Here is a 26,647-nt window from a genome sequence, read left to right on the forward strand (position 1 = left end):
CTCTATCATTTCAAAAATGTACAAAAATTTGATTATGTGTAAAAAATGGATTTTCTGTAACATATGCACTTTTATAAACTAAGGCATGTATGACATATATAAATTGTTAAAAAACATTTATTATGCATGAAAAACCTTTAAACTTTGTATGTCAGACTCCTGTGTTTGAGAACTGAAATTTGCAAAATGTAAGGCTACCCAAATATGGCTAAAATCAGGCAATCTATATCTTGAGTAGAAAAAACTTAGTGTTTCAAATAGTTTGACCTTTTATAAAACAAACTGATGCCTTTTGTAAATATGGAACTAATGATGGGATGAAATTGGAGAAATTAAATTGACCTTGAATTTTATTTCAAAAATTGTAAAACTAACTAAGTCTTTTTTGCCCTCCAGGCGATTTGCAGTTCAGTGTTTGGAGTCCAAAGTTATACCACTACTAGCTGGAATTATAGCTTTTATAGACACAAACAGAAATCTGGACATACTAACATTTAATGAACAATGGAAAACTGGCTTGTGGTTGCAAATCTTCAATGATCCAGAATTGACTCAACTTAGATACACTGGGATAGTCTCCCCTTCCCGTCAGCAAGAATTACAAGAAGTAATAGTAAAGACAACATCGCTGGAAGGAAAAGTTTTCTCAGCAGGCATGCCATTTTCATGGTTGATATTTCAGCAAATTGATGAAGTTTTGAGAAACACTATGAATACAAAAGAAGTTGGAGGTAAAGTGCATATTACAATAACCAATAATTATAATAATTTCTTATTAGGGAAATCCTTGAGTTATGTTTTAAGATAATAGGTTTGCTCTTAACCAGTTAAATTTGATCAAATTAAAAATATTGTCAACTACTATTTTTCATCTGACCATGTCAATTTTCATCCATGACAAAATTACTCATATCCAGTATAAACTATGTGAAAAGATATTGCTGATTAAGTTTAGAAAAATAAAGGAATAAGTATTTATTAGTCTTCAGTTGGTCGAGTTTTAATGGGAGATTTTTCTCTTTACACAGATAGCTGGTTTGATGTTGTGATGAAAGCAACAGAGATATTCCAGGAGTTACCTCTTGGTAGACTCCTTTCCAGTATAGAAGGAACTTATATTCATCAAGTCCTTAAATCCTACATCCTGGACTTTGTACATATGGTTCATGCTGTCCAGTCTGAAGAGGAATGCAATGTAAGTAATATTTTTATATTTAAAATATTGAGTTATATTTGATTCATCTTGAATTGAATCTAAATTTTCAAGTAATGATTATCACATGAGAATATAACTCTACTTGATGTTTATCTTACACAGCATCTTCCGCTGTTATTGTGAATTGTTTAATTTTGTGACTTTAAAAGTCAAAAATCTTCAATCGAACACTTTTAACATTTTAGAACTTATTATGACACCTTTTATTAAAATGAAAATTTTGACATTTTTAAGGTGATTGCTCTTTTAGGTTACTGGTCATCTATGAAAGATATAGGAAGATGTGGTGTGAGTGCCAATGAGACAACTCTCCATCCAAACAATTTATAAAAGTAAACCATTATAGGTCAATGTAAGGCCTTCAACACGGAGCCTTGGCTCACACCGAACAAAAAACCATAAAGGGCCCCAAAATTACTAGTATAAAACCATTCAAATGGGAAAACCAACGGTCTAATCTATATAAAAAACGAGAAATGAGAAACACGTATAAATTACATAAACAAACGACAACTACTGTACATCAGATTCCTGACTTAGGACAGGTGCAAACATTTGCAGCGGGATTAAACGTTTTAATGGTACCAAACCTTCTCCCTTTTTCTGAAACAATAGCATAACATCACAACATAGAAAACCAATACATATATTCCTCAAAATTGTGATTAAAAATGATTTACAGAAGTACATATATATATATTTTTTTTTTAGGGTGTTTTCGCAGACATTTATTTCTCTGTTCTGATATTTTGAATTTAAGAGTTGAGATATGCTGGTTGCACTACAGCAAATGCAATTTCTTGTTTTCTTTTGCTTGAAGTTCTAATTTTGATATCAGCATTTTCAAAATTTGTTTTACAAATAGGAAAATATATTCTGCTGGACAATATTCTTCTTTCCTCTTTTGTTAATGGTAGTTTTATGGCAACTAATTACTTTATGTTTCAGCTTGTTTGTGAGACAGTGAGAATTGGATGTAAAATTCTAATTGAAGGAGAATTTGGACGATTATTGCCGTCTTTGTTGGGATGTCACATGGCCCATATTTTACATGATGTTAGATTAAAAAACTTTTCACATATTGTTCATGTATGGTCTGGTGTCAGTCGAAGAACAGTAGAGTTCCAGCAGAAAGAATCAAATTTTCACCTGGTTACTGATGAGGAAATAGTAAGTTTTATATAATCATAGATTTCCACTATTTTGATTGGCATTGAAATTTTCTGATTTATTCCCAATAAAATGCAACAATTTTTGACTGCACATGCTCTGTGTGACAAGATTATAATTCACAGGAAAACAAACATAAAGCTTGATTTGATATGTGATTCCAATGGTTAAAGCATAATAGCAATTATAAGAATCGATGCTTGTCAAAGCATTCATGCATTATCCTTAACCCTTAGACTGCTGCATTCATTTCTATTGTACTTTTGTGTATTGCTGAATAAAATTTTGATCACTGATGAAATAAACATGTTCGCTTACAATTGATGTATCTTTGTAAATATTGAATATTCATCAATAAAAGTTATATAAAAAAGTATTGTTAGATTCTGTATTTTTTATTTATTTTATTTTTGTTTGAGTCTCTGGTCATTTTTTACCTGTACAGGTGCAAATAGAGGTAAACAAAGGTAAACTTATTTTTTTCATGTTTTATTAACGAATCCATCAATGTAAAAGTATCCATGACTTCAAAATTGAACCAATATATAAAAATCTCTTTTATGAACTAGTTCCATTGTGATTATCAAAAAAAAAGTTTCTTCTAGAACCAACAGCCTTTTTGATGCAAATATTTTCCGGTATTTTCCTCCGACTTTCACTGCGCCGACTTTTACTTCCATGTACAAATATATTTATACGACAAGTTCATTGTTATAGCTTTCATCAATAAATAATCTTGACAAACTTAAAGTTCGGATCTATCGATGTCAGTCAATATTGATTCACATTTGAAAGGCGAAATGATAAACATCGCAAATCCTGTTTTATGTCATCCATTTTGGACAAGGTCTGGGAATCCCGGTGGTTCTCGCTTTAAAAGTCTTCTGTTCACAGTTTTGATAGAATATTTCTATTTCCATCTATTATATCTTCTGTTCTCGTCCAAATCCTTTTTATCGGCCACCGCTGTTAAATTGTTATCATTGAAATATTTCTGAACGTGTTGGCCATTTCTCCAAATAATATCCGCCATTTTGTCACTTTTTTCATCAAAAATTTTCACTTTCGGTTTTATCGCTTAAACCTGATTTAAAGTCAAGAGACACTCGAAAGAATGCAGATTTTTAACCAATCAGAATCCATACAAGTCGAAACTGCCGCAATCTCATGAATATTGACTCCGCCCATTCCATGGTAACTGTGTAAACAAACGAGTTACGGAAAACGACTATAGTCGCGCGTAGCAGTAGCGGACTGCTTTATCGGAACGACAATAGTCGCGCGTAGCAGTCTAAGGGTTAAAAGTTTTTTTTTTAATAGTTCAAGGTGATTCAACAGGACTTAAGGAGTTAAATGTGTTAGTAATAGTCATTTCATCAATGCTTTTTAGATATCCATGTAAGATAATATGCTGGACTTAAAAGTAATTTTTTTTTTTTATAAATTTGGTTAACACACATCTGCCAATGATTCTTTTAAGAGTTATGTTCCTTTTCATAGCTTAACTTTTTAAGCATTCCCAAATAGATGAAAAAGAAAACTGTGGTATGATTTCCAATGAGACAACTCTTCAACAGGGCCCAAATGACACAAAAATAAACAACTTTTAGTCACAGTATGGCCTTCAACTATGAGCAGAGCCGACACTACAAATTTTCAAAGAACTAAACTCGTGAACTGGAGCTGTCATGTTTGAATTTTGTCAAGAAATTTCCCTTTGTTCCATATAATTTTTGATACATCACATTAATTTTACAGACCCTGGATATTCTGGCACTCCATATGTTGATTGATCACCTTGAGCCAAGCAAGGAATCATTAAACAAACCAGAAACCAGAACAAAATGGCTACGGCAAGTCTGTGATTATAGACCAATCATAGAAAGGATATTTGGACATTTTAATCAAGACACAGATAGAAGAGAATTTCACTATGGTAAAAAGTGTCAGAGAGGAATTGAACAGGCAAGGTATGTAAGGCTGTTAGTGTTTAATGCCATTCTTTCATGATGAGTTTTAATCATTTTTTGCTTTTTGTCTGTATCATAAATAACTATAATAGATAGATAGAAAACTTTAAAAAGGAAAAATGATCAGCAGGACAAGATCTACAAATAAATCAAACGATCAAAATCATTCCTCATCTTTTTATTGAAGATAATGCTCTCTCCTGATGATTTTATCTAAAATGAAGCCATTGTGAAAGAAGCAGGTGAGCTACACAGGCTCGAAAGGGCTTTTAGTTTTACATTGATATAATTTAAATCAAAATTCTTGTGAAAACAATAAAAAAGAAAGTATAAATTCTTTGTTTTTGTTTCAAGGTTACAATGGACTAGAGTGGTTGTTGTCAAGTTATTTATAGAACATGTATGTACGTCAGGAAAAGAAGAGCTGGATATCAGACGTTGTATGCCACTATGGCAGGTCAGTATTGTGGAAATATAATTCCTTGCATGAACTTGCATTTAATCTATCATACAAATAAACAAACAGTTCTTAAACAGAGTTTGAAGTTATGTCATTTTTTGTGATTTATATTAAGAGATGTTAAACCCAAGCCAAAAAGTTAATTTTAAATTTATCAAAAACAAAAAGTTGATCATAACTTATATATGGGTAATTTTCAAAAAATGTTGAATTTTGAAATTGAAAAAATTATTAAAAGTAACTTATTCAAACAACCCTCTACTTAAGCAAATCAAAACAAACAGTACTTTAAGAACAAAATATTAAAAGATGCAATCTTAACGATGTCATACAAGAATATCTTGAAACATTTTATGATCGGTGGTACAATATTTTGTCTGTCCTGTTTTTCAAAAGAAATTTTGGGTTATTAGGAAAAGGTTTAGATAAAATGTTAAGCCTGTTTTACGTAGCCATTTAGATGGTTTTCAAAATAATAAACTTCTATATACATTCATTCTGTAAAATGATACATTATTTGCCAATTTTCGAGGTTGTACTGAAAAATGCCTCTAAAAATTGGTTTTCAAAGGTTGTAAAAATTACCACCAGTAATGCAAGTCTTAAATAGCAATTTATATTGTTCGGCATTTTTTCACCCTTTCAAATAAACCCAGCATCGACTAAATCCCTCATAAATTAGTTTACTTTTCTCTTTATTTCATTGGTAACAGGAACGTACGCTTCTGATATATCACTAAATAAAAGTCTATCCTGTTACCGATATCAGTATTGCACCTGCAAATACTTAATTGGGAAGATTAAGACGTTATACCCTTAAGATGAGTTCAAACAACAAAATATTTCATTCATTTTGCACCTTTATGTTAAGATAAAAAATTTAATGGAGTTTTTGTCTACAATTGTCTATCCTGTTACTGTAACCATAGCAACAATAGTAACAGGATAGACTAATTTCTTCGTTTTTGATTGCTGTTGTGAAATAACTACTCCCTTTGGTGAAGTGATTACGGTTTTCTATTTTGAATTTGGTTTCTAACATGTTATTGCACTTTTTACAAACATACTGTTGGTGTAATTAATCAAAATTGTTGGTTGCATTTTTGATATCAACACTGACTGATTCAATATTCATAGGGAGAATAATTTAACGGCTGATTTAAGTAGCGGTAACAGGATGGACATGAACCTCCTGTACGCTGATTGAATTTAGTTTGTAGATAATATGTTACGTACAATGATAAAGAAGCTACTATTTTTCGTTAAGAGTAATAATGAACGTTCTTTAAAAGTCCCTTTTGCAGATATCAAGGCGATCAGAAAATCGGAAAAAAATCATTTGAAATGTGTTTTTCTGACACTGTACGCACACAAATACCCCCAAAATCGGACTTAAATGGAGTTTAATCTTATCAAAATAGATATAAGGTGTGTTTATTATTAATGTTCTGAATCACAAATCCGACAAGCTTTCATTTAAACCATTACAACTGAAATTTCCATTAGAAATAAAAAATTTAGCATGGGTGTACTGAAAATTCAACTTTTTGAAAATGACCAATATAACAAAAAATGAAACTTGGACATATTACCAATAATGTTCCTAAATAATAGCCAGGAATGTTATATATACCTTTTATATGCATTATATGCAAACATGTTTTGTAGTTGTAAACAAAAAAAGCGTAGTATGCAAAAAGATTTTAATGATTAAAAATCAAGGTCAATCAAGGTTGTTGAAATTTCAATGATTGTAATTTTCCCCTAAGGTTTGAAAATAATATAAGAATTATATGTTCTGTGTCAGTTTCTCTAAATTTGCATATTTAAGTACATTTATTCCTGAAAACTATTTTTGTTGACAAATATTTCCTAATTATTTTGGTCCATTTTATTCCAGACTTTTAGAGAGGGTGCAGATATGAAAGACATCAAATCTTTAGAAAAAATGGAGAGATTCTTGAAGCTTTGTCATAAGGACATTGTAAAGAAATGTTTTGGGTAGGTAGACTTAAAATTCTTTTTGATAGCTATAATATTCATCATTAGTTTTTTAACCAAAATTCTTGCAAGTGATCTTCTGTTTATGTTGTGAAAAAAAGAATCTAATAAATATTTCCTTTGTTTTAGGGACCAAGCAAAATGTATATCCTGTGAAAATCCTATAGAAGGTGCACCTGTCAGACTGCCTTGTGATCATGTGATCTGTAGGAAATGTTTCTATGACTGCGTCACACTGAAGGAATTTGAATGTCCAAGCTGTCATGAGAATTTTCCAGCTGATTTGAATCCTAATAAATCAGAAAATGTGTAAGAAAGGAAAGATTTTTTAATGTAATGTATAAAGAAGCATTATTTTCCTCCAGCTTCAATGGAGGGGGTATACTTTTTATCATCTGTCCAAGTCTTTATCAATCCTTTCCATAATATTTTGGTTACTGTGCCTAACCGATCACCTTTGGGGTATTATAATACCTACAGTGTTACCTGGATAAAAAATTGTCAACACAATTTGTCCATTTAAATTATACAATAGGTATTGTGAGAGCTATAATCAACAGGTGGTCATTTAACTACCTGTAGATTTACCTGGTTGTTTAAATTGACAGAGTTAATTTAAATGACTGATAGCTAGCTTGCTTTCCTCATGTCCAATGTCCTGAATGGACTATTCTATTTAGGTCTGGGACATTTTACATTTAATACACAATTTGTTCTTACTAATAAAGATAATTATTGTAAAATTTTTGTTTTGCTAACAATCACAAATAAATCGTTGCTGGTAAATCCCACTTTCATAATGAAGAATAAAGCACTGAAACTTCTATTCACTAAGCCATTTGTACTTTTTTTGATATATTGAAAATAATTTTTTCACAGTAATTCCAATTGAAGAAGATCCTGAATATTAAATGAAACTTAGCATCACTACTATTCCATTTCAGGAATCATATTAAATATAACATGAAAATATATCCCATTAGAAAACACCAAGCCACACATAATTCATCTTGTAGAATAATTCACAATTAGATGGGCTATCCAAAAAAATCCATTTCACAAACACTTTAATTCCATATCATGCAGGAATCAGAAACTTAAAATATATCCCACATTAAAACACCATGAAGCAAACATATTTCTCCATTTTTTATAAACTAAATTCACTGCTTGAATTTCCATCTTCACTGTAAAGAGACACAAAAAGAAATGGCTTAAAATGTCCCATCTCTAAATAGAATAGTCTATTCAGGACATTGGTCATGATACATGAGGAAAGCAAGCTAGCTATCAGTCATTTAAATTTTACCTTTTAGTGATTTTTTTTCACTGGGATGTTAAATGACCACCTGTTGATGAGCTCTCACAATACCTATCATACAATTTAAATGGACAAGTTGTGTTGACAATTTTTTATCCAGGTAACACTGTAGGTATTATAATACCCCAAAGGTGATCGGTTAGGCACAGTAAATATTTTCAGAAACTACATATCAGAGCTTCTTAAACAGGGCTCACACTACTTCTGAATTATAGGGAGAAGTGACTTATCTTTTTGAAACTGATAGGGAGAAGTGGTGAGATTTGAAAGAGAAGTGCTCATTCGTGTGATGCGCTACAATGTTTGGATTTTACTATAATATAAAGGGTCATACATGTATGTAAATAATGTTTTTTTTTATATTATCAAATTCATATCTGAGTATACAATTAAAGTAACATTTCAAATTAAAAGTTGTTTAAGTTTTACTAAGGTTCTTATGAGAAACTACCAACTAAATATTTTTAATATCTAGCACTAAAAAAAAAAATTTTTATTTTGAAAAATGTAAAGAAATTGTAACGAATGCAAGAAAATTTACATAAATAAACAATGCTTGACAAGTTATTTGGAAAGGAACATGACGTTTTTAATGCAATAAATGGATTAAACATTTACCGGAGGCAACTTTTATCACGTTTAAATGAAGTAACAAACTTATTTTGCCGCCGAAATTTAGGTTGATGTACGTTTTCGAGTAACAAGCACCAGAACTTGCGGAAATGCACGAAGTGATAAAAAGTTGTATTTTTATCAAATAATTTGCTACACACTGCAAAGACGATGCTTCAACCTCTTTTCTTAAGATAATGAATCGTTTATGTCTAAATTTCTTTACTGTGCTTATCCAGTGAGCTTTGGGGTATCACAATAGCAATGGCTCAAACAGTTTACCAAATTGCAGTTAGATTTTTTCTCCAACTAACTGATCAACTGGTAAAATATTTTAGCAGATTGCTCAAGTGAAATGTTGTTAGTATGAAGTGAGTGCTGTGAAATCAAAAGTAATACTTACCATCCAGATCCAGTTAGTTGATATCTTTGTCATTCTTTTCAAACACAATAATGACTTAATATAGTATGAGTCACTGAATAAGAAGGTATAATTTTGACATGGAAACTTCTATCATAAATAGATTTTATAAATAAATAGTTCAAAACATTGTTTTGTAAGTCTATAATTTATAGCTCCGTTTTCCAACAACAAGTTAGTGCATAATTGTAATTTGGATTTTTTTTCTAAAGCAATTACTTATCTGCTACCATTAAAGGGAAATAATTTACATTACTGAAAATCAGCAAAATTTTGTCACAATTTTAGTCTGACAAATATCAACTTACCTCATTTAATTTGTTTGTAACATTATTTCTATGATTATTAAACTTTTATCCTCTGTTTTGAAAAGAACAACGAAATTTATTTTTAAGATGATTAAAATTTTGAAAAAAACCTGTTAAAAACCTATTATTGAACACATTCAAAGTTCTATAAATCATACAAATTCCCCTGTAAATTAAGAAAGTATCACCAGTCCAGTAGTCAGTAATTTTATTTTGACATGAATTTTTATTGATATGGTAAAATTATAGATTAACAGCTGTTTTGCAAAACTTTGCATTGTTCAAAGTACTAAGGATTCTCTACCGTGGAGCACAAGATAACTTACAAGCAGTATTTGGCAAAACCTTTGTAATTTGTGTCCTAAATGGCCTTCAACTTCCTCCTAATTTGGCAATTCAATTTTTTTTATTCAAGACGTATTGATGATTTTTTTGTAGGCAAAATCATAAGCCTGGTATCATTGATTAATTGTTTAGTGTACAATAACTCAATAAAAATTATTTCCCTTTAATGCCAGCAGATCAGTAATTTGTATAGAAAATATTATATGAATCATAATTACACAATAACTTTGTCTTAGAAGACAAAGCTATAAAATATACATCTACAAAACAATGGTTTGAACTATTTATTTATAAAATCTATTTATGATAGAAGTTTCCATGTCAAAATTATACCTTCTTATTCAGTGACTCATACTATATTAAGTCATTATTGTGTTTGAAAAGAATGATAAAGATATCAACTAACTGGATCTGGATGGTAAGTATAACATTTGATTTTACAGCACTCACTTCATACTAACAACATTTCACTTGAGCAACCTGCTAAAATATTTTACCAGTTGATCAGTTAGTGGGAGAAGAAATCAAACTGCTATTTGGTAAACTGTTTTAGCCATTGCTATTGTGGTACCCCAAAGGTCACTGGATAAGCACTGTAATTATCAATAGAAAATTGATGTTTTATCAACTTGGTAAAAATTGAAAATGTCCGATGATGGAAGCAACTGAAAGCGAGTATCATTAAGAACAGGGCGACTTCTTTTCGCTTTTGGGGGTCGGGGAAAGCAAAGTGACGGTCGAGAAAACGACTTCTTCGCCCAAGTCGCCTGGTAGCGTGAGCCCTGCTTAAATCTTTACAGTCGATTGCATTGAGTGTGAAGGCAAAGGTTATATCTTTAGTTAGCTTGCTTAGGAGGGTAGTTTACCTTACCTAATATTGACTTCACGATTCAGCTACCAAGCAAGCTAACTAAAGATGTTACCTTTACCTACACACTTAATGCAATCAGCTGTAATCAAGCTTCAATATTATCTAATTATCTATGCTCATGAATTTCGTGTTGACTAAATACTTAGATATTCATTCACATAATGACCAAAGATATTCTATTACATAATAGCTAAGGATGAAATATTTGACACATTTTCTCCAGAATTAAAAATCAATTTTTCTGAAATTCAAAATAAATCCTCCTGTAAGCATGCTAGTTCTTATAATGTGTTTTTACATTATTTCATCATCCAACAACTTCCTGTTTACGAAACACTTAAAGCAGGGGTTCAAAATAACTCACAGTTCATTTTGATTTTTATTGACAGTGGTGAAATTAGAAAGTACCAGGACTACAGGACACGATGTAACAGTTTCTTCATGGAGGTTGTATCACAGCTATGTTTTGCTGAGGGAACACCTCCATCACAGGAAGTTATTGAAAAGCTCTTGTCATACATCATTGGCCACAGTAAAGGGAAGAAGATAGAAAGAGTGGTATCAAGAGAACTGACCATCTTTGACGATTCCATAGACCCAACCCCAGTTGTACGATCTTTCTTATTACAGCAATTGATGCAGACAAGGTATTTTGTGTTTCCGATTATTTTTATTGATTGCATGTTCATATTGTAATTGTGCTGTATTCCAATTGTAAATTTATATACAATTTGATTGGAATTTTATTAGATAGCTATAGTTCATCGATTTTTTGAAATTTTTAATAGATTTTCTTGTCTTCAAAAATAAAGGCTTGTATTGTAGCTTTGAAATAGAATACCTTATTATACAAAAATAATGCTGAAAAAATTATAAATCAATAAATTAACAGATTTAGATTTGTTACAAAAAAGAAAAGAATTTGTGTTCAAAACAGATCACAAACACTGATCACTATCATTTGTCAATTTATTACATTTGTTGGGTAAGTCTGTGCATTTTGTTGACATTCCACAACAAAAAGACCTATACAATAAAAGGAATGAGTGGCCAGCATTGTTTATGTTCAAATTTTTCAACATTTACCTGACAAAGACAATTGTACTAATAATCTACAAAATTATTTCAGTGGTCATGAGATTGAGACCCATCTGCTAGCCTACTTTAACTATGCTGATAGATTAGTAAAAACTACAGGGGACAAACAACAACTGATTGAATTATGTCTTCTGGTAATGACCTGTATGGAGGTAAGTTATCTCCCCTTAGATACCTGATACATTAGTAGGTACCACTGGAGACGAACAATAATTGATTGAATTATGTCTTCTAGTAATGACCTGTATTGAGGTAAGTTATCTCCCCCTTAGATACCTGATACATTAGTAGGTACCACAGGGGACAAACAACAACTAATTGAATTATGTCTTCTGGTAATGACCTGTATGGAGGTTATCTCCACTTTAGAAACATAATTACAAGATACTAAAAAAACTAAAACCACTTTAAAATTGAGTATGGAAATGGATAATTTGTTAAAGAGACAACAGCCCAACCAAAAAGCAGAAAACAGCTGAAGGCCAGCAATGGGTCTTCAATACAGAGAGAAATTCCTGCAACCGGAGGCGTGCTTCAGGTGGCCCCTAAAAAAATGAACTAGTTCAGTGATAATGGACGTTATACTAAACACATACATTTAGACTTATATGTAATCACTTATCAAAATTGTCTCCCCTTATAAAAAGCATTGGAAATTTCAGAAGTATCAATCTCATTAATAATGGATGATTTTATGAATTTGAAATTTTAAAGTTTCAAAATATACTCTCTTGATAATTGTTATTTTCATGATCTATATCATATATTGCATTCAGATTGTTTTCAATTCTCTGATTTTCTTATTGTTTGGTTGCTGTCTTGTTGACTATATTCATTTTTTTTTTAATTATTGTTTGTTTTCCAGGATTCATTACATCAGCAGTATGCAAACAGAGAGAATGAAATTACCATGGCAACCAAAATGTTAAGGGATGCAGTACCTAACATAATTGGAGACATTGAATTGTTAGATAAAATTGACAATCTTTCCAAAGTGAGGTTTTCACTGACAATTGTATCTAAATATATACACAAACTATATGGAACAGCACAGAAATCTATGCCAGATCCTACAGTAAGGAAGTTATTTGATGCAGCTTCTAAACTTTGTGAAGAATGCGGATCTCCATGGCCAAGGTAGATAATCATGTTTGAATTTTGGATTTTTTTCTTTCAAAAGGATGATTAATATACAAAAACTAGAATTGTTATTTTGGTGGTCCATGACACATATAACATTTTAAAGATATAGAATCATCCCAATACATATCAAAATATTTACTGCAGGACTTAAGGCAACAAGCTATCATTCAATCAATATTCCGATCAACTTTTATAGTAGTTTTATTGTATAAAGATAGAAAATCATTTTGAAATACTTTTACCAGATTTCAGTTGAAGTTACTTCATTTATTTCATTGTAGTTTATGTACAAAATAAAATTCCTATTTATGAGTCACAAACGAGCTACATTTATCTGTTCTTTATTTGTCTTGAATGCATGAAATATGTGCAACAAGACCTTAAGCAAACAAAATTCAATCAATCCTCTCTCCGTAAATTACCTTTTTGAAATCGGTGGCCTGAATTATTTAATACCATTTTGTTTTTAAGTATGGTATAATATGCATTTAATAAAAACACATGTTACAGGAGATACTTTGTGAAGCAGTTGTGTCGTTGTTATGGAATTGAGAGTTATCAAACAGTGGTAACAAAAAGTGAAGCCAGCTTCCTTCGATGGGTCCGTCTGCCAGAATTAAAAGGAAACAAGGTAAAAATTCAAGATTTAATGACTCTTCTATAGTAAATTTCAGAAATTATTGTGTTTTTCAAGAACGGACAATAATGCGAGATTGACTATTGCAATTTTAGGATAATCTTCATACAGATATATATATATGTCAGATATCAGAATGTGAGTTCTTAGTATTGCTATACTTAAACACTGGCATTATTTGCATTAATAAAAACTGTGGAATAATTTCTGAACATACAGTATACATTTAGAATTAATAGGTTTCAAGCATTTGTATATTGTGTATTGTGATTCAATAGCATGGGAACACCAACATTTCACCACAAGTCATGTGCCTTGTCATTTTTTAGGCACATATCTTTCATCCTCATCTTATTTATATATACACTTGCTTTCTAAAGTTGTCATACTATAGAAATTAGGGAGTCTGTCACTTGGTTGTTTTTTATGTTTAATTGTTTTGTATATATGTTTGTTTATTTAGTTTTTTGGGGGGGTTTAGTTAGTTTGTTTGTTTAGGTGTTTGTTCAGTTGTACTTCTGTCCTACTTTTGTATCTGCAACTGCCCTGGAACTAATATTTAAGGATTCTTCATTTGGTTTTTAAACTTTCTTGTTTCAAGCATCATGGATCAATTTGTAGACAAAACTGTATAAAATTATCTTTGATGACTTTATTGATATATGATAGGGCTATGATTAGAAGCTAGGACAACACCTACACATGCAATTGACTGTAAAAATTTTCTGGAGGAATTAATTTCGCTTATTTTTGTGGAAAGAATATATCCACGAAATTAAAACCCCCACTAAAATTTGACCTAATATAATATCACTTCCATTTACTGGAAACTTCGAAATTAAATCAACATGAAGTCTTATATAAAGACAAAACCAAGAAATACCTCACGAAAATTAATGTTTCTACTATATATCATAATGGACAGAATTATTTTTAAACAAAATGAATTTTAAATGTTATATCTTTCCTTTAAAAAAAATGATATTTGATTATAGGTAGAAGAATGCCATGACAGATACATTGTGGCTGGTGAAGAATACAAAGAGTTGAGAGAGACCATAGTTACCACTGTTCTAGGTGGAAACAGTGAAAAACTAGAACTCTTGCTCCAGGTATGTTTGGTGCAATTTTTGAGGGCTATAAAAATAAGAAGATTGGATATGATATCCAATGAGACATCTTTCCACCATGACTAAATGACCTAGAAGTTAGAAAATATAGGTCACTGTATGGCCTTCAACAATTAAGCAAAACCCAAAACCACAAATAAGCTATAAAAAGCTCAGAAATGACAAATGACAATTCAAACCAGAAAATTAACAGCCTGATCTATGTACAATCAATAAAGAAATAACAAATAAGATATATACCATAAGAATATTACAGGATACAGTCACAGAATATGGAGGAGTAAACATGTTTGTGGGCCTACCTTCCCCCTAGCCTTTGAAAGTGGTGTAGCAGCACAACATAAGATAACACTATAAAAATCAGTTGAAAAAGGCTTATCTCATCAAATTGGTATAAAACAATGTTACAACTAATAATAACATAAAAGACACAGAGTATAGATCTGAGAGTACTATAAGTTACATATTGTGCTAGTGACCTAATACAATATATATGGGGTCAGTAAATTCCATATGGGGTAAGAGCAAAGCTGGAATCCCTATAAAAAATTTACTGACCCCCTTTATATAATATGTCACTAGCACACTATGTAACGAATCTATCTTACTGACTATCTTAACACATACCCGTAGCCAGGGGGGGTTCGGGGGGGGGGGGGGTTCGAAACCCCCCCCCCCTTGAAAACAAATAAGCACTCTTAAAGTCAATTTTCTGTTTGAATTGTGACTGTTAAAGTCGAGTTTGTGAGTCCATCGAACCCCCCCCCCCCCCCCTTTGGAAATTCCTGGCTACGGGCCTGTAACATGTGGTATTTAGACTAGTGGCCTATAAAAGTGATCAAGTCTTCAATACTGTTAGTATTAGGAACCGACTTCCATTGGTCTATACAAAAGCAAATGCAACCAATGACAACTTGTTAGCTTTAAATGTGTTATATGAATTTATTTCAATCATCCATTATCAATTTCATTGTCTGTTGAAACTGTTAAAGGGAAATAATACCACTCCTAACCGTGTATTGAAATGGCCCCACATATTAACCTAAGGCAGTTGCTTTTAACCAATCATATTTCTAGAAATGTATAGAAATAGGATGGTAGCAGTTACTGAAAGCTAGTTAAAAGCCAAAAACAACAACAAAATTATTAATCTAAAACTGTCCAAGTCTTACCATGTAGAAATTAAAAAATAAAATTTATTATCATTGATTTACAGTTAAGTGAGGGAGATTAACACAACTGATAATTTTAGTAATCAGTTTTAAGAAAAGTGGAATGTGCGAAGATAGATTTTATTTTATTTAATGCTTTTATTTGTTTTTCAGAAACCACCCAACGAATGGCAGACAAGAATCAAATTACTACTTGCTTTACATAGAGAGATGACTATGAATAATGTGTATGGAGGTCAGACACAAAAGTTCACAGAGAAGGTTAGTACAGTGTTTTATACTTTGCTGTTTGTCCATTGTATATATATATTGACATAAAGTAATTTTGCTGTGAAGCAGTTGTTTCCCTTTATTTTGTTTTTCCTGAATAAATTTGCATTGTTCATTGATGAATAATTTTGGCATTTATGCTTGCTGAGACCTCTTATTGGTCATTTACAATGATCATAAGCATGTCAACATTGGGGTTAAGGGTTTGAACCCAATTCTAAATACTTTTTTTAAATTGAATCATAGTGAGATTGATCAGTCACAAAATTTTACATTTTTTTTACAAAATTTTACAATTTTTTTACAAAATTTACAAAATTTTACAATTTGACCAGTAATTTTGTATTCTTACATTGCATTATGACATTTTTTTTATTTTATTTATTTTATAGGGAAAGGAGTTCTTAAATGAGTTTATAATGAGCCATGTGATTGTTAAAAATAAGGTAAGACTCAGAAATACAAAAAAAGATTAGTCTATAAAAAAGGATAGAAGACTTTCAAAAACCATATAACTTTTAAAAAAGACAAATCTACCTTCTATGACATTGACATGCTTTGAACTTGACCTTCAATGGATTAAAACCACTTTTTACATGTTGTACAGATACACCAATAAAAAAAAACCCCAGAAAACCAAAAAGACCATTCTAACAAATAAAAAAACTTGAGTATGGGAGTCATTTATAAAGAAAACCATGGGGAAAAAGGAGGACAAATGAAGATATTTTACACAGAAGTGAATTTTCATGATATCACTTACTGGAAAAAGCCTAGAATAATCCATTTTCATGAACATTGTTTATACCATAAATCTTAATATTTTAGGAAATAACACAGGGTATAATGAGAAATACCTTATGGAGATTACCAGGAAACATTATACCTGCAATGGAATTAGCAGACCAGAACATTTCTTGTTTACTGACACATTTTTTGGTTATGATGGCTGAAATTCCAGGGAAGACAACTCTACTTACCCCTCTACACAGAATAGCTCTGGACCCTCAAGGCATGGCTGTAAGTAGTGATAAGTTTTGACATGAATATGCAGTGGCAGATCCAGGTGGGGGAGGGGGGGACAGGGGGATTTAACCCCCCTTTTTTAATGATCAATGCATTTGAATGGAGACATATAGTTGAAACCCTCCTTTATCCTTTGTTGGGACCCCACCCCCCCCCTTTTTTTTTTAAATGGCTGGATCCATCCCCTGATATGAACTCATGTTTTTATTCTAAAACTGTATCTAAATTATTAGAACATTTTAACACTACAAATTTAGAAATTACTTAATAAAAGGAAATGTGTGATGAAGGTAAAATAGCCCAACTATACAATGAACCAAATAGTTTAACCATCAAAATTTTAAAACCTAATAGGGTTAAACAATCTTTCAATCAGAATTATTGATTTCAAATTTAACAAATGAATAAATAAATAATATTTCAAGTCATTCAGTGAAGAAATATGTTTTCTTCAATTCTTGCATAGATCTATACACAAAATCACACTGTGTGTATTACTACAAGAGGGAAAATGTAAGAGCAGACGACAGAATTTCAAGTTCATTTTCAATTCTTTGAAGGTACATTTAGGGGATAAAGTGAGTCTGCCCTCGGCTTAGATTTTATGAATATTTAAAAAAATTAAATGAATGATGTTGTTATTCTCTATGTTTTTGAAGAATTGTTTAGTGGTTAATTTTATTGCAATTTTAATAATGTAGTATTTTTTTCTATTTAAAAGAAATCTTTCTTTCCTACAATGCCACAAGATGAAGTATCAGAAATAAAAGAAGCTCTACTTGCTGCCAGACAGCAGACGCCAGGGGAAAATCCAGTGTTTTACAGTATGTACAAATTGCTTTGACATGTAACTAGAAACAGAGAAAATGTGTTTTATAAGAAAGTTTCTATATTTAGTTTTCCATCTTGTGTTTTTTATTAAACCAGTAACATTGCTATATATGTTAAGTTAACTATCGAGAAGCCTTAGTTGTTCTTAAAGTATTACGTAGTACCAATCGGTCAATAAAAAACAAAGAAAGTAGGATAGTGTCACGACCAATATGACCAGACAAACAATAGACAAACAGTATAAAGAGTAAAGTATTGAGAATCATTCCACGAAACACCAGGGCTTATGGGTAATAAAATATTTGAGTACATTTGTGGATCTCAGGCTCAACCAATCCTAATACTGGATTATTTCGACTAAAAACTTTTTACTCTGAATACTGAGTAAAGTTTTATTATCAAAAGGCCAGGAAGGAACTATGGTGCTTCTGTAGTTTATCTGGTTTCAAAATGTGGTATTCATAATGCATCCATATAATACATAGATAACCAGATTTTCTTTAGACAAATTACTGAATGAAATAGTAAATTCTCCATAGTATATTGATAAAAGTTGACATCATATCTTTAAGGAACAGTTTAAAATATTGGGTTAAGAAATGTAGACAAATATTCGGTACAAATAGATGATTGATTTAATACTTTCTATTTCAGGGTGTCCTAATGGTCATCCATATGTAATTGGAAATGTAAGTATCTTATAAGGCTATGGTTATTTTTCTCCTGCTCTGAAGAAGCGGGTAAAACAGTTTTTCATGTGTTTATCCCTCTGTCCCAAAGAAATGCTTGTTCCCATTTTTCTCATAAATAACAAGTCTGAGCTCCCTAAGATAGATACATGGCATACCACCATCTTGGATTGAACAATCCCAGTGCAAAATTGGTCTAGTTATTTGCACAAATCTGCAAATTTTGAGACAGATTTGCAATTTATTGGTTAGACTGTTTATTCATATTAAGAAAACTTGGTGATTTATTGTATAAATCAAAATATTTTAACACATATCAAATTTTGTGTTTTTAAAATAAACTTTTCAAATAAGTGATTTACAGGGAGATAACTCTTTTAGTACAAAAAAATATACTGGAATGATAGGGAAATTTTAAATTTTACTTGTAGCAAGAAAACAAGTTCAGTGACACCATTTTTTATTTTTATTTTCTTAAAACATATTATAAAAACCTATCTTCTCCCAAATTATTTCAAAATTCTATCTCATAGAATTTTTTTTATGCACACAAATGAGTTTTTTCATGAACAATCTAACCAAATTTAGGCAATTTCAACGACTCATAGCTTGGAAAATAGCACGGTGACCCATACTTTTTATTATATTTTTGAAAGAAACTTAGTGAAATCTTCATTTTGGCAAAGTATAGGAAAATTCTGTCTCAAGAAGTATATACCTATGACCTACCTTAAACTTTAATAGCCAGCTCCATGTGAAAATGCTTTACCATATGATGCATTTTCAGATTCTGCCTTCATCCACTTTCTGAATACCAAATACTTTAAAATATTCTTACACATAATGGCCACTTGTGCAGTGATTTATTTTAATGTGAGCTACCAATATTTTATCATAGTCTTCACTGAATTCGCAATTAAATTTTGAAAATGATATATATCTGTATGAACTTTGCAATAATTTAATTTTTGTATGTAACATGTCTTCTAATTGGCTGACAGTATTTTGTTATAAGCTCATAGACATAATTTTGTCATGTGACCGTGACATCATCAAGATTTTTTCATGATTTTCACCGGTTAGAAATGGAATTTAGAATTAAATTATAAGGAGCGAATGACTGTAATATTTTTTTTCTGTCCATTGAAAAATTACATAAAAAATTTGGTGCACATTTTAAAATAACACGCTATGCAGGTTATTCAGTATGGACCACATTTTTAATGTTATTTCCTCATAGACAGAAAAAATGTTACAGTAATTCTTTAATACAAAATAGTCTTAAATGTAATAATGTGTTATTGTAGTGTGGGCGAGCTGCAACAGTTGGTATTTGTAAAGCCTGTGGGAGGGAGATCGGTGGGGAAGGATATCAACTCAGAGCTGGAAATGAAGTGGACACTGGGTAAGCTTTTAGTGGCTTAATTGATTTTTTTTATCTTTTCAACTTTTTATTTTAATGAAGTAAAGCTTTTCCATTTTTTGTAAACAAATTAATTGATATATTTATTAATGCTAAAATTTTGCAATTAACAACACTAATTTCAATATTTTTTTAAAAGATTTTTTGCATTAAGGGCTGTTCCAAAATTGATCAGGGTTGGAGATTGAAGGCACTCTGATTAATTAATCAAAACTCTGAGAGATTGAATTTTCCTTTGAAATTTAAAAGTATTATAAGTAAAAGAATGAATTTATATTGTGGGTTGTTAGGTCTAAAACAAAAATGCCTACCTGCACCCATGAGTTTTATTTAGGCCTAGGGCTGTGTTAAAATAGCCACAATGTTGCATGGTAATAAGCCTGTATCTGATTGACAATTTATTTTTATTTTCCAGCCTTGATAGAACTGAAACAGGCCACATATTAGGAAGAGCAACAAAGATGGGACCTGTGTCTGCCCCAGAGAGAAAATTAAATAGAGCCTCATTTTCAGTACTTAGACTGTTAACCCATATCTCCATGTATGTAGGAGCTAATGTCAATCTACAGGTAAGATATGAAATTAAAAAGACCTAAAATAACCATTTTAATCACCAGTAGAATTCTCAGATATTTCCCCCCTGGTGCAATTTTTTCTTGTCTGATATACAGGACCTGTCGGACAACAACTTTTTGAAAAGTCTATTTAAGGCTTACAATTTGGTACACTAGAATCTTTATAAGAATTCCCAATGGTGCTTGAATCAAAATGGATGGAAGACCAAATCATTATCAAAAAACACTGAAAAGTTTAAACCAAATCTTACAAAAAATGTGTGCCAAATACAACTACAGCTATCTCTGCTGGGGGTAGACACATTTTTTAAGTGTTTTAATCAGAATATGTTTGTACAAGTCATTTTCAACTTTTCTATTTTAAACACTGATGTGAAACAGAGGCAATATAATCTGTCTGTGTAATTTGAATAATAGAAGCTCAGTAATATTTTTGAAAAATGTTTACACAAACCTTCAAGTTATTTTTAAGAGTTATGTCCCTTACTTTATGTATACTTGCTTTATAAATGATTAGTCAAAATTTCACAATCAAGATTTTATGAAAAAGAGATGGTAATGTTTTCTAATTTCCTTTTTAGGCAGTGTGTCAGTCAATCAAACCAAACATTGAGCAAGCAGATGTAGGAAGATACTTGATAGAACATATCAACCTTGACCTGACCTCTGTTCAGAATGTCCTTGGTAAAAACAAAGATGAAATCTTGGTTTTAATTCATTATCTGTTAGCTAGGATTATGAATGAACACACAATAGCTATTATTGGTAAGTGTAATTTGGATAAACCAACACAGGAATAGGATCAGGGTCTAATTTAATCAATCATTGTGTTTTTACATCCAATAGTGTAATTGATGTTTTTTGTAATTTAAAATTGTCAGGTTTTTGTCGAGCCTGCAACTTTTGTTGCAGAAAGCTCGACATAGGGATAGTGATCCGGCGGCGGCTACGGCGGCTACGGCGGCGGCGTTAGCTTACTTTTTAAAAGCTTTATATTTTAGAGGGTGGAAGACCTGGATGCTTCATACTTTGTATATAGATGCCTCATGTTACGAAGTTTCCGTCAGTCACATGTCAAATGTCCTTGACCTCATTTTCATGGTTCAGTGACCACTTGAAAAAAAAGTTCAGATTTTTTGTAATGTTGAATTCTCTCTTATCATAAGTAATAGGATAATTATATTTGGTATATGCGTACCTTGCAAGGTCCTCATGCCCGTCAGACAGTTTTCACTTGACCTCTACCTCATTTCATGGATCAGTGAACAAGGTTAAGTTTTGGTGGTCAAGTCCATATCTCAGATACTATAAGCAATAGGTCTAGTATATTCGGTGTATGGAAGGACTGTAAGGTGTACATGTCCAACTGGCAGGTGTCATCTGACCTTGACCTCATTTTCATGGTTCAGTGGTTATAGTTAAGTTTTTGTGTTTTGGTCTATTTTTCTCATACTTTATGCAATAGATCTACTATATTTGTTGTATGGAATGATTGTAAGATGTACATGTCTAGCGGGCAGATGTCATCTGACCTTGAGCTCATTTTCATGGTTGAGTGGTCAAAGTTAAGTTTTTGAGTTTTGGTCTTTTTATCTAATACTATATGCCATAGGTCAACTATATTTGGTGTATGGAAATATTTTATGATCTATATGTCAGTCCCGCAGGTTTTATTTGACCTCGACCTCATTTTCACGGTTCATTGCTCAGTGTTAAGTTTTTGTGTTTTGGTCTATTTTTCTTAAACTATAAGTAATAGGTCAAATATATTTGTTGTATGGAAGCATTGTTAGCTGTACATGTCTGCCTGGCATGGTTCATCTGACCTTGACCTCATTTTCATGGTTCATTGGTCTTTGTTTAGTTATCTTGGTTAATGCTAAGTTTATGTGACAGTTTTTAATAAAGTTTTATACTTAGGACTATCAACATAATATCAATAATTAGTAAAGAAGGCGAGACATTTCAGCGTGTGCACTCTTATTTCTTCTTGCAGCTATGAAATTGTTATTTTGATCTATAGGTCAGCTGAAATGATTGAACAAAAAATAATCCAACCTTGCCAAAATTTGAAGTTCTTTGATAGATATTTTATTTTCATTATTATTCAGTAATGTTCTGGCTTTTTCTGGCAATCAGTCCAGACAGTGAGAACTATTCACACCTCTTTTTTTTATTTCGACAGTTTGCTATTTATAAATCTCAATTTTTTTTTTTGGTCAAAATAATAGTTTCTATTGAAACATCTATGTAATTTAATTTCATCATGATAGGACATCTATTTACAGGAGAAAATCAAACTCCAAATGTTTGTGGATTAACGGATAAAGCATCAAGATCAAAGTGGGAGGAAGATTTAGCTAAAAGATATATTGAACCTGTTATTCAGGTATATTCCTTTTGTTTAAACTGTATACTTTTCAATAGATGTGCTACTAGTTTAAGTAATAGATGATTTATGGGTAAAATATTATAGGCTTAAGGGTTAGGAGGTAAGGGCTTTCAAGGACAAAATGTCAGGGGTAAGTGATTTGGATAATGATTGTTATACCCTAGCTACCACCCATAAGTTTTATTTTCATTTGTAACAGAATTGTATTTGCTGTACACCTATTAACTACTATAAAAAAAAATATATGGTCTGGTGTCCAAACCTCTAATACATTTTTACTTTGGAATAGCCCTAATGTGATTTACTTTATTATTTACATTACTTTATTGTAGATTTACCAGAACTTTGGTTTCAACACAAAATATAAGCTTGTGTTGAAATGTAGACAGAATTCAAGTCTTTGCAAAGTGATTGGTATAACATGTGTATTCTTTTATCCTATGCATGATTCTATGATTTTTTTTTTCTATCTTCTAGGACATGCAGAATATCCTAAGAGTGATTAACGGTAAAATCTTGAATGACCAAAGACTTGGTAAGAATTATTATTAGCTTTGTGTAACATCATTGGTCAGTTGGCACTCAATATAGATCCTTGGAACTCAAAATTAGTTCATTTTCACATTGAATATAATACGGAGAATCTCAAAAATACAAATGATTTTCTTTAATTGGCATAATAGTGAAATGTAAGTTTAATTAGTTAAATGCCCATGAACGAAGAGCATGCAATAGTGAATGTCCACTTTCTTAAAACCATGATTTTGTCTTGAAATGTGTTACATCCAAATGTTTTAACACAATTCTATTGTCTTTTATTGTTACCAACAGAAATGTTCATGTTATAAACTTATTCTTAGTTAACTTATAGAAGATGGACATATATGTTAGAATAAGAAAAAAATAAATGATATGAAGCAATGGAATATGGTTAAATAAAGACAGCTGAAATTTAAAACTTTTCTTTTGAATGACATTATATAAGCATTAACCAAAAATTATCTATAATTTTTAGTACGAATGAACTATTCATTGTTGAAAACTGATTTAATATAAATGCAAATATTTTTTTTCTTTTTCAGGAGCTGACCCACTACTGCAAATACTGTATGAAACAGACAAACCACAAGATACAGAGGCTGTAATGCTGCTACAAGAAGTTCCTTCAGTTTGGAGATATAGGGCTATGATAACTGTTAATCATTTACGACAACATCTGGATGCAGCCAAAATGAAATTACCCGTTCTAAGATTATTTCTCAAAGAGGTAAGGTCAATATAATGTCTGCAGATTGTTTGTAAATTACTTAACCCGAATAATTCAGTCGTTATATTCCCCTTACTAAATTAACGCCTGAATGCATAGACAATGAAAAATCTTCAATCAACCATTCGGGATTTACCTATCTCGATAAAATTGAGCTAATTGCTGATTGGTCACCACTTCTACAGGGCACCAATCAAAATCCAGGATTCGTGAAGAGTTTTTATCGTGTTAGGAATTCAGGCCCTCGCAAGTAGGAGAGATCATTTACGGGGAGGGAATGAATTATTCGGGTTAGTAAATTACTGTGGATTCATTATTATATGTAGACACCTATTTTTAGGGATTTCATGGATAAAGGGGAACCACAAATTTAAAAGTTCAAATAATTGTGAAATTTCTCTGTGATTGAATGCAGACTGGAAAAACCATGAAATCTAATTTCCAAAACAATACAATTTTTCCTAAAACCATGAAAACTTGTACATCCAAAAATAAATGAATCTTCAGTCACTTTCTACAACATCATTTTTGTGTGTAAAACTCATTAAATTAACTGCTTGATAAATGAATTAGGTATTGACAATTCACTTGGAAACTCAACATATACCCTCACGACACTTACCAAAGAGGAAATCCTGGATAATCATAAGTCTGTTCTATGTTCCTTTGGAATTTCAACCAAAGATGAAGAACTGGATCTTCCATCACTGTATTTGATACCTAAACTACATAAGTGTCCTTACAAACAACGGTATATTGCTGGGTCTTCCAAGTGCTCCACGAAACCTCTTTCTAAATTATTAACATCTATTTTATCAGCAATCAAAGACGGGCTTCAAAGTTATTGTGAAACTGCCTTTTCTAGAGGTGGCGTGAATCAGATGTGGATACTTAAAAATTCCAAAGATCTTTTAGAGTACATACAATCTAACTCTCTTTCATCTTGTAATAGTATAAAACATTTGACTTGTGCTTCATAAAAAAGAATGGCCAATGTAGATACAAGTATCTTGTCTTAGGGAGGGATAAATCCTACTTTGTCAAGGATCACTCTGATTCAAACAAAAAATTCTCTGAAACTGATATTATCAAGATGCTTGATTTCTTGATTGACAACATATTTGTTACGTTCGGAGGACATGTTTTTCAACAGACTGTCGGCATTCCAATGGGAACAAATTGTGCCCCTCTACTTGCCGACTCATTTCTTTATTATTATGAGGCTGACTTCATACAGGAACTTCTTAGGAAGAAAGATAAGAAGTTAGCGATATCCTTTAACTCTACTTTCCGCTATATAGATGATGTTCTTTTACTAAATAATTCAAATTTTGGTGACTATTTTGAACGCATCTACCCCATCGAACTAGAGATAAAGGATACTACAGATACAGTTAAGTCGGCCTCATATCTTTATTTATACTGCACTCGTTCTATTTGAGCAGTCAAAATGCATTGGTCTGTATATTACTATGTCATATACAGTCACTGACCCGATATCACTTTTCCTCATGAATATTTAAATAGTAGAGCTGTAACTGTATTTTAAAAATATTCACGACGACCACTTCTGCCTGTAGCGTGGAACAACTCAAACTTATTTAGTATACAATTGTTGGAAAAACATATTTCACTTGTTAATGTTTTTTTTTTAAACCTATAAATCATTATGTATTATGCTTATTGTTGATATTTTAGTACATACTAAAACGAATTCATTCACCATCGATTGGTTTCAACAGGTAATGTACATTTCATTGATTCTTCATTGTCTCGTATATTTCTCCGCCAGATGTGAGGCCTTTTTAAAGGGATTTTCCCCCCAATATTTAAATCAAATAAATAACTATAACACAATAAACAACAATTGAACATGTTTTTTTTTCTAAATTGCAGTATAAAGACAATAATAGTGTATTGACTTGACATATCAACGATATAAGGATTCGGCCCGAAACGGGGAAAATGCTCGGCAGAGCCTCGCAATTCCCCGTTTCTAAGCCTCATCCTTATATCGTTGATATGTCAAGTCAGTACACTATTATTGTCTATTTACATCTAGAAATTGACAATGAGGGTTGGTTGAAAACAAAACTTTATGACAAAAGAGATGATTTCAGCTTTCTAATTGTGAACTTTCCATTTCTAAGTAGCAACATTCCAGCAGCACCTGCATACAGGGTATATATCTCCCAATTGATACGATATTCTTTTGCTTGCATTTTCTATCATGATTTTCTTGATAGAGGGTTGCTGCTCACAAGGAAGCTATTAAACCAAGAGTTCCAAATGGTGAAGT

At 31.5% G+C, this 26,647-nt stretch overlaps 1 protein-coding gene across 1 annotated transcript in view; it reads left to right on the top strand.

Moving 5' to 3' along the window:
- Window positions 1-26,647, top strand: part of LOC139492171 (E3 ubiquitin-protein ligase rnf213-alpha-like) — a 124,237-nt gene that overhangs the window by 84,494 nt on the left and 13,096 nt on the right. Inside the window, exons 63-85 of the mRNA XM_071280324.1 lie at window positions 397-731; window positions 1,029-1,195; window positions 2,165-2,386; window positions 4,145-4,356; window positions 4,711-4,813; window positions 6,717-6,817; window positions 6,947-7,126; window positions 11,085-11,342; window positions 11,825-11,945; window positions 12,659-12,930; window positions 13,447-13,567; window positions 14,569-14,685; window positions 16,029-16,136; window positions 16,538-16,591; window positions 16,974-17,165; window positions 17,893-17,995; window positions 18,657-18,691; window positions 19,999-20,096; window positions 20,530-20,683; window positions 21,271-21,454; window positions 22,978-23,078; window positions 23,559-23,616; window positions 24,164-24,348. Coding sequence (XP_071136425.1) covers window positions 397-731; window positions 1,029-1,195; window positions 2,165-2,386; window positions 4,145-4,356; window positions 4,711-4,813; window positions 6,717-6,817; window positions 6,947-7,126; window positions 11,085-11,342; window positions 11,825-11,945; window positions 12,659-12,930; window positions 13,447-13,567; window positions 14,569-14,685; window positions 16,029-16,136; window positions 16,538-16,591; window positions 16,974-17,165; window positions 17,893-17,995; window positions 18,657-18,691; window positions 19,999-20,096; window positions 20,530-20,683; window positions 21,271-21,454; window positions 22,978-23,078; window positions 23,559-23,616; window positions 24,164-24,348 — 3,481 coding nt within the window. The remainder of the gene's footprint in view (window positions 1-396; window positions 732-1,028; window positions 1,196-2,164; window positions 2,387-4,144; window positions 4,357-4,710; window positions 4,814-6,716; window positions 6,818-6,946; window positions 7,127-11,084; window positions 11,343-11,824; window positions 11,946-12,658; window positions 12,931-13,446; window positions 13,568-14,568; window positions 14,686-16,028; window positions 16,137-16,537; window positions 16,592-16,973; window positions 17,166-17,892; window positions 17,996-18,656; window positions 18,692-19,998; window positions 20,097-20,529; window positions 20,684-21,270; window positions 21,455-22,977; window positions 23,079-23,558; window positions 23,617-24,163; window positions 24,349-26,647) is intronic.

Source organism: Mytilus edulis, chromosome 10 (assembly GCF_963676685.1).
Source record: "Mytilus edulis chromosome 10, xbMytEdul2.2, whole genome shotgun sequence".
Lineage (NCBI taxonomy): Eukaryota > Metazoa > Mollusca > Bivalvia > Mytilida > Mytilidae > Mytilus > Mytilus edulis.